Source organism: Ziziphus jujuba, chromosome 10 (assembly GCF_031755915.1).
Source record: "Ziziphus jujuba cultivar Dongzao chromosome 10, ASM3175591v1".
Classification (NCBI taxonomy): domain Eukaryota; kingdom Viridiplantae; phylum Streptophyta; class Magnoliopsida; order Rosales; family Rhamnaceae; genus Ziziphus; species Ziziphus jujuba.
This window is the reverse complement of record NC_083388.1, coordinates 3674711-3685644: the sequence shown is the minus strand read 5'-3', so window position 1 is coordinate 3685644 and position 10934 is coordinate 3674711. Positions and strand designations below refer to the sequence as shown.

The window sequence follows — 10934 nt, the reverse complement described above, 5'->3', positions numbered from 1 at the left end:
TGGATTATTATGTTGAAAAATCAGGTTTCTTCGAAAACCTATCTATCTTATTTTTATTTTTTATATTTTTTTTTCAGTTACAAACAAATGGGTTTGTAACAATGGGTGTCTCTATATATATAAATACAGAGAGAGAAAAAGAGATAGAATGAGCTGATGTGGGCTATTGCTTGATGTCATGGTGAAAATGTTGAACTCTGCCGAATTTTTTCTTTTGAAAATTTTTTAGTTTCTAAAGAGAAAATTTAAAAGAATACTAAACTTCCTTCTTATGACAAAGATTATTTTATTTTTGCTTGTTTAGCAACTACTTTTATTTCAAAAACTGATTTATAAAAGTCAATTGTTATTAATTTAAAAAAAAAAAATCTTTTTGAAGTTGGACTTTTAGTTCTTATATTATCAGTTTTTTTGTTCTTTCCTTATTATCTATTTAATGTATTTCCTATCTCTTCTCATCTTCCTCTTCTAATTATATCACGTCTCATTATCTTTACTACAAATAAAAAAGACAAAAATAGTTATCCAATAAGTTTGCTTTCTGTTTAAGAAATGATTTTTGTTTAATAACATGAAATAATTAATATTAGTCAATTTGAAATTTATTATCAATCTAATATTTTACAATTAAACAAAAAAATTAAGAAGTAGATTAATTAGCAAACGTAGGAAGGATAACTACCTTAAATGAGGAGGTTGAGGTTGGGATTTGACCAGAAAGTAGAGAACAAGTTTTGGTCCAAAAAGAAAGCTGAATCAAGTTTATTTGTTGGTGACCGGTGAGTGATGGAGTGGTATGGTAGCTCAAATTTTAGTCCATCAAGTAAATGCCTGAATCAGTCAGTGGGTCTCAAAAACTACAAAGTTCTTTTGGGACCAGCCATTCATTCATCTTTTTTGATCAACTTTTAATTAATTTTATTTTTATTAGCTAGGACTTTTAGTTAGGACTTGGGAGTTAGAATGGGGGTTTTAAAATGGTGCCACATTACTAGTCAACACTGTACAACTAGGGATTGAAAGATTGAATCATTGGCAAAGGCAAACAAATTCAAGCAAATGCATGCCTAAGGTAAGGTGGGTCTTTGATAACGCCTTTTCTCCTCCCTTCATTTCTTGTATCTACATGCATTGCATCCATATATCATAGTATATGGCCCATGAAAATGAAATTTTACTGATAAAGTTTGCAACTTGTTTAGGTATCATCCATGAAAATTACTACAATTTGTGCTGTCCTTATAATTGTATTACTGCTTAGAAGAGTGTCTTATTTGAAAATGCTGATCAGATGCATACGTGGATTCCACGCGTGATCCATCTCGAGCTACAAAAAATGTAAAAGTAGACAGGTAGAATACAAACATTAGCAACTACGAACATTGAATCCTATGCTGGTCCATTAAAATAGAAATAATGCATATTAGATTGGACTGGATTGAATGAGATTATTTGACTCTCAACCACCGTGTATAGATTCAAACCCGCCAAGTTCTATCATGATACAGTGCTTGGTATCTAAATTTTTTTTATACATATCAATAGTTGGTGACTGTACTACTGTTGTCAAATTGGTAGCACTTTTATTTATTTATTATATTTTAAAACCAAATATATATTATTTTCAGTTACAATGCAAAAAAACATCAATAGATCAAGTAGGGTCTAAAATTGTTTGCACCTTGCAATTGCAAGTTTCTATTTGGAGTAACCCAGTGGATGGTTCGGTTTGGAGCAAGTTAGGTCATTCAGACAAATTGCACATGGCAATCATAGAAACTTTTTGGTGAATTGGCATTCATAGAAACTAGTAATACTAATGCTAACAAACCCAATCCAAAAAGTAATAAAAATAAATGTGTTTTTTTTTTTTTTTTTGGAACAGAAGAAAAAGGAAAAGGAAAAAAGAAAAAAAACACTTGTATTAGTTTTCAATAGGATTTCCATGTTAGGAAACTAAAAGCTTTGTTTACAGCTAGATTCTATTAGGGAAAGAAAAAACCGAAGCAAGAAAACACTCAATATTTTCTATGAAATTTTAAAATTGAGGAAAATATATTTTATTCTTGGTTCTTGTTCCATAGAAACTGTATACTTGAGACTTTTTCTTGGTCCTTTGATTCTTTCTGACACAAGGGTTATAATTGTAGCTCTTCAAAGTGGTGTCTCTCGGATGACTCAAGCCCACGGCCAGAGGCCTTCTTTGCCCACCACCTATATCTTCAGAGATACAAAAGTTGCTATTTCTTTTATTATTATTATTATTATTATTGCTTTCCTACTCAAAAATGCTATTTTGATTCTATGTGATGCATGAGGTTGATATCAAGTGTCGCCACAAAAACCTTGAAAAGAGGCCAAGAGCTTCCATCGATTACAGACTATGTTTACCTTGTAGATTATGGGAAAATTGGCAGCCAATTCTTATCGCATGGGGTTGGGAAATTCATCACAAAGGTTTTCAGCTTGACACTTTTCTATGCAAGCACTTGCTACTTCCAGAAGCAGACAGTACTTTCACTGGGCTAAGAGGATGCAACGCAAACAAACACATAACTTATCCAAGTACTTTCTCTGGTCACAGTATCGGAAGGGAATTGTACATTTTTTATTTTTTGGATAATTTAAGGGAATTATAAAATAAAATGGTCCATTGAAGATTTCATAGATGAAAAACTGTAACAAAAATCATAACAGTTTGATTAGAAGCAAGCAATACATAAATTTTTACCCTCTGATGGCCTCGTGATAAAATTAAACTCAGCATCTTTGTTTTCTCGTTTATTTTGCTCCACCAGGCAACGCCAAAAATCATTGAAATTTAGCAAGGAAAAAAAAAAAAAATTAAAAAATGAAGCATGTAGCATTACAAAATTTACCATCTTACAAAATTTTTAGTACATACAGTTTATTAATAAAGAGGGAAAGCAACTGGCTCACCACATCTTGCCTCTTTATATTGTTCCAAATGATAAACTGGTATGTGCAAAGACAAGATATTACCTAATTCGGTCTCTGGTACAACGTGCAACCAACTACAGCTACTTGGTTTTTGCTCTTTCGGGCTTCTTCTGGACAGTACAGATAAAGAACGGAACCTATGTATCCTTCTATTTGAGTGCTTGCTTACTTGGAAGTCTAGGGGTTTCCTCTTAGCTCTTAAGTTTCCTGTTGCGCCTAGTGATGGAGGAAAACTGACTGAATTCACAGTTCTCAAGAGATCAATTGGTCCCTCAACACAAGAGGGAATAGTTGTAGCCTTAATTTCTTTATTCTTCTTCCATGACAAAATCGATTGTTGTAGCCTGGATGGAGCCTGCAATAAGCAAAAGTGAAAGAAGAAAGAGGAAAAATTTAAGTTTCTGAACTTATTCCAAACTGACACAATTCATAAAACTCAGTTGCTGGGTACTGGCCTAATAAAGAAGGTTAGATCTAAATCGTATACATATGTCCATCGCTAGCAAATTCTACTTTTAAATAAATGATATGATTATAATGAAGCAGCATACTGAAATTAGAGGAAGACAGCTAACACCAGAAGGAGATAGTCAACTCCCAACAATATCAGTTCTGCAGTAACTAGTTGATGCTTAGATAGCTAGACTCAACATGTCAAAATTTTTCCTATTCTTTACCCCAACAGTAGAATGTGAAATTTGTGACTAAAATAAAATGCCAGTTTCACATGATCAAACGCTTGCTTCCTTCAACATAAACAAATGAAAAAACATAGTTATATCTTGACTGCTACAAAACTAAAAAGGCAAGTAACACATAAAGAAAAATATTAGCAGTTCATGAGACTACCAAAATAAACTTGATTGATTAGCATAAAAATTTAACACATGCACTTTTATGATACGTTTGGATGTCAGAATTGGTTAGGGAAAGGAAAAAGGAAGAGAACAAAAATCCTTTTACGTGCAAAGTTCAAATTCTAGAAAGTGTGAATGTGTATACCTGATATTTTCTCCTGTTTATATACAAAAGTCTTTTGCAAATATATGTATGGATGTATATACATTCTATACTAAATTTTCGCTCCTAACCTAGACCTTAGTGCAAAGTTAGAGAGTTGTGCTCTGCTAGTATGCTTAGAAATGCAGGCAAGGGAAATACTGATTGTATCGTTTTTATTTCATAATTCAGTTTTCCAATTAAGTTATTAGCAGTTTTGTTTACAATAATTGGCCAAGTTAGCTAGACTTACATGTAAGTCAAAGAACCAAAGAGATACTTCAAAACAACAAAAGCATTTTTTATTTTTTATTTTTAATTAAGCGGACTTGTAATAAAATAATATGATACTGTAGGTCCATGAAGAGAATCAAATTTATGGGAGCTTAAAGGTTTAGAACTCACTCCAGAAACTAGGCTGCTGGAAGCAAATGACAATGAAGATGCAGAAAATGGAGATTGCCTGGGTTTTCTTCCCTTCTGGTCACCCTTACTAGTATCCTGATCTCTAGAAACAGACCCAAAACTTGAGGGAGCAGCATCATCTTCATCTTCATCTTCATCTTCCCCTTCCTCTTCTTCCTCTTCTTCCTCTTCCTCAACCTGAGCCTTTTCTTCTTGGTTAGCTGAAGCAGAAGTAACTTCTGTCTCCTGACTGTCCACTTCCATCTTCTTTTCCTCTTCTTTTTCCCTTCTCCTCAATTCCTCATCCATGTCCTCAATGACCTCTTCAAGACACAGTTCTGCCTCTATAAATTCAAGCTCTTTTCTAAGTAGCTCCATCTTCAACTCCCTAGCCTTTCGTTTCTCTTCAATCCATTTTTCTAGTTTATCAAAAGCTGGCTTGCATGCATTTTCCACTTTTGACAGAAGGCGTATCAATATGTTTTCCTCCTTGACAACCTTTTCTCGACCATAGAATTCATCAAAACCAAGAGGTAGAAACTCAGCCTTTTCTGGGTCCACATCTTCTCCATCCTTCAAAGGCGGCTGCCAAAATAAGCGAAGCCCATGCTCCTCATCTTCAATATAATTAATTAAACGTCCAGTTGGTGTATGTAGAATTAAAGGATCTTCTGTATACACAAGCTTGGATGGATCTTCAGGATCAGGCTCTGGTTCCTTGTTGATGAGAATAAATTCTGGAGTCTTATCTGATAAATAAAACACTAACTCATATTACTAAACAAGAAACAAAGATTGTAGTTTTATATTATTTTTGCATTTCTTGCTTGCCGGAAATCTTGACCTAAGAAGCACCTAACCCATGTATTAAAGGTGAAGCAGAAGTAAAAAGACAGGAGTGTGAATGCTATTATGCTAACTTCCTAACTGTTAGAACAAGAAAAGCAGTAAATGCAAATACATAAGATGAAGCAGAAGTAAAAAGACAGGAGTGTGAATGCTATTATGCTAAGTTCCTAACTATTAGAACAAGAAAAGCAGTAAATGCAAATACATAAGATCATATATCCAAATGAAAATCTAATATTTTATACGCTGCCTGAATGGCTTTATTCATTTTTGAAAGAAAAGAAAAATAAACTTATTTTCCAAACATGAAACAGAACATTTTTAACCATATATTTCCTGTCGGTCCTTTGTTGTCCCAAAAAGTAGTGTGTGGTTATTCCTAGACTACTTTATTTAAGAAGGGAATGGGGAGAAATCAATAATACCTTGAGACCACCAGTGCTCAAGCTCAGCAGGCATAGGAATTCTCAATGGAGATTTGTAAAAGGAGTTTAACCACATTTCTCTTTCCTGATCCACCTCATGCACATATGTTTTCCAATAATCAGGGACCTGTCAAAATATATTCATACTCATTTCTCATGTAATCCCCATTAATCGGGTTGAATGTTTCACTGCCATTCCTTGCATTGTACACAAATACACTTACTTCATAGAATTGATTTATAAAGCCCGGTGCCATCCATACATCTTCCTCCTCATAGAAATAAGGATGTTGAGGATCACCATATGGACCCCACTGTTCCCTAACCACTGCACATGGATATACCAATTCTTGAAGCATGAGTAAATGTAGGTGATATGACGAAAAAATGCTAAAAAGATTGTGCAAATCTGTGAATGTGGAGTGTCAAAAAGAACTCATTTCAACTTGTTTTTGAACAAGCTAAACTAAAGGTGAAGTAGGGGGGATAAAAAACCCCTATATCTATCTTAATAAATAGCTTTATCCATATACACCAAAACCACCAGCATAACAATGTTATAGCCATTACGTAGATTAAATAACAGATTTCTATTTCCTCTCTTATACCCAGTGCTATATCTATTATGCAGATCACAAACAATATTACTATTGTCCCTCTAACTAATACTATTTCTTCAACCAGTATTAAGCTACCAAATTTGCTAATCTATAGTCCATAGTTTGCATGAAATATCTGTATGAAGATAATTATTAGTAGTAACAAAATACATACTTCCATCAGGCTTGTTCACAAACATCCGAGCCTTACCAGCAGCTATTTCTGCTATACCTGAATGCAGCTGAACATTTACCAACACATTAGAAATATTTCAGTAAGACATAATAATTTTTTTTTTCTTCCCCCCCCCCCCCCCCCCCCCGCCCCCTAAATTAGTACAACAACTACTAAGATATCATAAATACCGCTGATACATCCTCATCACAACCAGTAGAATCCTGCAGTAGCTCCCCAAAGTAGAACCTACCCTGCATGCACAGAGAATATGTTACTATTCTAACAACATAAAGCTTCGAATTATTAGATGTTTTTGAGAAGCATATGCATACAAGATACCATTTACACCTAATGCATATGCTAATCTATGATCTATCTACAATAGAGTTTCTCCTGTTTCCTTGTATTTTGAAAACTACTAACTTAGAATGAAATTATGAAGAATGTATTCAGAAGTTTTAACTTTTTGGTCATTTTAATATATTAAAGTCCAGAACCTCATGCTCATTTACTTTAAGACTTTTTTTAAGTTTAAATGGATATATTCAGCCTTCACAATAAGGGCTGTTATTTTATTTACATACATATATGGTACGTTCATTCACTTCATATACACCACATCCATGCATTCTGCCATGCTTCCACTGACCAGCATAACGATACCGGCCTTTCTCCCTGAACAAAAAGACAATTGTCAATAATAAAGAAAATGCCACCAGCACATTGATACTTTTCTCTGAATTATCAAAAGGTCTCATAAAATCAGAAGAATATTAAAGCCCTTTTCCAATAAAAACATTAATTAAGATGATTCCTGCTGGTGGATAAGTTGGGATGAGATCCTAAAAGTCACTGTTTAGTACTCACAATTTCATCACTGAACATATAACAACATTTCTTATTTCTCATCTATTTACTGACTACAGGTGTCCAAGGCCCTTTGAGCGCAGAACATGTGAAATATTGGACCTGGACTTTACTGGTCAATTACTAGATAAGAACAGTTTTTCCTCGGGGCTAAATTCAAATCAGAATAACACTTACTCAGGTGCTTGACATCAAGAAAAGGAACCATCTCCATCTCAAGAACTTTCCCTTGGTTAATGCATAAAATATAATCATACCAAAGTAAACTTATAAACTATAATCATACTTCCAATGTCAATAATGCTATTCAAAATTTCCCAACTTGTTGAACAAAAACTTTAGTGCAAGCAAGAGAAACTACAAATATATGACTTACGGCTTCCTCCCAAATTGTCTGATCCACTCATCCCTCTCATAAAAAGGTATTTCACGGGTTCCTCCAGCAAGACGAACACTATCTTCAATATCCTTCTCCAGCCATTCTCTGTCTTCTGGGGTCATATAATCTCTTGCTATTATTCTTCCTTCAGCACGCATCTTGGCTTCAAGCCTTGGAAAAAAAAAAGGGGTAAGAACTAGCTCGTTTAACATATATATATATATATATATATATCATACAGAACAGGTTGTCTAGGTTCCAACAGGGATCATAGACATACTTGGAACCTGGCATAGGTTCTATATCAGGTATATCAACTTCAACAACACCATGGCCCTCCATCATATTCTGAAGCCATTCACCTTCATACCTAGGAAAAGGAAATGCCTTGTAAGAAGTTTCTGTCGATCAAATAGAACGAGAATTGACAACATTATAAGCTAAAAGCACTGCTGAATATACCAAACCGTAAGGGAAGGTGAAAGGAAAAATTCTATCATACTAAAACTATTCTAAAAAACTAAACTGACAACAAAGTCGCCTGTCCCAACAAAATCAGCATCAAACATCCTAATTCAATACTTCTCAAAGCTTCATACGCTCAATGACAATTTATTTTCCTACGTAAAAGTAAAAACAGAAGCAAAATTACAAAATTTTATTTGCTTTGTGAAGTATGAACTCAAGACCCATCCCTACTCCATTTCACCTTATACATCTAAGTCAATGTCCAAGGTATTTAACTATGGCTAGTTCAAATCACGTTTTGCCTGCTTTGCCAACAACCAAATCATCCGAAAACTTCAGAAGTGAAAACAACATTTAGCAACTTCAAGAACCTGCAGAAAACCATTTTCTCCCATAAATTCTAGGAAACTTTTTTTTCCCTTCCCATTCATCCATCTAACGATGCTACATGCATCAACCTGTAAGATTGTAACTTATCTCATCACAGTATTCTTACATTCTTTTCTTATTACATAATATTTCACATCTTTATTTCTTTTACCTATTTCAGCACCTTGTTTTATTGGAATCTTCAGTCCATCACATACTCATCCTAGAGTTTAAAGGCACCAAGGTAGAGATCAACATGTACGAAAAGCATATTAGAATGCAAATTATGAAGTACAACAAACCTGACCAGCCCCTGTTCACCCACATAAACGCCTTTTCCATGAGCCAAGTCATCCCAGACAGTGCCCTCATACCTTCCAGAAAGAGCAGAGTTCAGTATAATAAACAATATATGGAGAATCTAGAGGGGGGACATTGTAAAAATTACAGCAAAGAGACAAAAATTACAGCTTTCCAAGTTATTCATAGAAATAGGACGACTTGTTCCACTGAACTAGACACATAGCTATCCTAAAAACGAGATAGTGGTACTGCAGTTAAGTAGACTAACAACAAAGACAGAGAAAATAAATTAAATAGACTGACTTAAGACGAGAAAATATGCTCATCAGGTAAGAGTTCTCCAAGTTGCCACATAAGCATTAGCGTATATCATGCACACACGCTACCAAAAATATGATTATATAGCTCCCAATAAAATGTTTAGCAGACTCACTGCCAAAACTCCTCAATCACAGTTCTCTCAAGCTAACAAAACTCACTGAGAACACAACAACGCATGAAATTGAAAATTCAAATAAGTAAGAGCAACCCATCTGATAAAAATGCAAACTTTATATATATTTTACAAGAGTAACTATTCAAAAAAAAAAAAAAAAAAAAAAAAACTACTTTTTGTTTTTTTCTTTTCCACAAGAACACATAATTCAAAAGGTAGAAACTAATAAGTTCCAGGAAAAAGGAGAAACATACGTGCTCCCATCAGGGAAAATGTAGCTGATCCATTGGAGAAACTCTTCAATCCTATCCAACTCTTCGATCACAGCTTTCGGGTTCGAAATATCATGATGGTTATCGGGTATGACCGGGTAAGGCTTACGGTACGGCACGTAAAATGGGGCAATGTGCGGGTCTCTGCCGGCCTTAATCTCATCCCTGACAATGTCCCAATCTTCTTCGTCAGCCCAAACCGGGTCCCAACCGGGTTTGGTCATGTCCAATGGAGCATCGGCCCAAAGCTCCTTTAAATCCTCCTCCCTCCAGTCCTCTGGGTCCTCGGGAAAATCGAAGAGGTCCTCATGGAATACATAGTTCCGGTCCTCTCCTTCTTGTTGCCTCCTCATTCTCTTGCTCCCGAGGATATCCGAAAACAGCTTTATGTTCACCTCGGGCGTGTTCTCCGACTCCGGAATTTCGTCTCCGGGTCGTACGTACACAAGAGGTTCCTCCACTCCTTCTCGTCCTTGTTCAGCTCCTTCTTTTTCTTCTTCTGCTTCAGAAGAATCGTCGGAGTCGGAATCCGAGTCTGAGTCTGAGTCTGAGGATGAGGATGACTTTTCTTCATCTTCTGGGTACTGTTCCTGGTCTGGGTTTGGCTCATTTTCTGGAACTCTGTCTTCGTCTGAGCCTGTGGGTTTCGCTGAGTCTTCTTCGTTAGCCATTGTTATGGGTTTTTGAAGAAGAAGAAGAAGAAGAAGAAGATAAGGTGTAGAGAAAATAGGGAAGCTGAGGCAGAGTGAAAGAAAGAAATGCTGATACACTGAAGAAATAAACACTACAAACTGAAGATGAGAGAGAGGGTTTTGTTTTGTTTCAAATTGGGCATTTACTACAAATTTTGCAGCCCGTATTTACTGAAAGCCCATTTTTCCAATTTTTTAGTCTAAGCCCGTTTGAGATTAACTTAGCCCAGTTATCGGAGTCCTCCCGAGGGAGCTTCTATTTACACCACCATTTTTTCTTTTTACATTGCCTTTTTATAGGAAATTCCTAAAATATTTGTATCCATTTTTTTTTTTTTTTTTTTTCGTTCTTCTTCCTGGCGAAACTCGAGCAGCAAGCCCGCGACCCATCACCGGCGTCACCTTTGCTTTGCCGGATTTCATCCATTTCCGGCCAGCAACTCCTACTATCCACTATAGACCCGTACTTCATAGAATCCTTAGCCACCAGCCACTCGCCTTGAAACGCCCTGTATTCACCGGCAAACCACCGTGAGCTCCGGTCACCGGATTCCGGCAAGTTACTTCATGCCCCGACGTCCCTCTTGGCAGTGAGTGGGAATTCACCGACGGTACCTCCGGCTTCGTGTGATGATGATCAGTCTAACGGCGTAACTCCCTGGCCTCAATCCCGCCAGAAACTCTATAATCAGAGCTAAGTATTCCTTGCTTGCTTTTAATCAATTAATTAAT

At 35.8% G+C, this 10934-nt stretch overlaps 1 protein-coding gene and 1 long non-coding RNA gene across 2 annotated transcripts; one reads left to right on the top strand and one right to left on the bottom strand.

Moving 5' to 3' along the window:
* The first annotated feature begins 810 nt into the window (after positions 1-810).
* LOC132799633 (uncharacterized) lies at positions 811-2856 on the top strand. Its single transcript, XR_009634451.1, has 2 exons — positions 811-1072; positions 2151-2856. It is a non-coding gene; the product is annotated as an uncharacterized LOC132799633 (long non-coding RNA).
* Positions 2845-10298, bottom strand: LOC107410506 (protein TIC 100). The gene is made up of 11 exons (XM_048468261.2): positions 9493-10298; positions 8802-8873; positions 7943-8032; positions 7660-7833; positions 7001-7091; positions 6605-6667; positions 6414-6480; positions 5864-5967; positions 5640-5766; positions 4366-5114; positions 2845-3316 (listed from the first exon to the last, which is right to left on the bottom strand). Exons 1-11 carry the CDS (start codon positions 10179-10181, stop codon positions 2912-2914), a joined length of 2631 nt encoding a protein of 876 aa, XP_048324218.2. The 5' UTR covers positions 10182-10298; the 3' UTR covers positions 2845-2911.
* Positions 10299-10934: the final 636 nt, after the last annotated feature.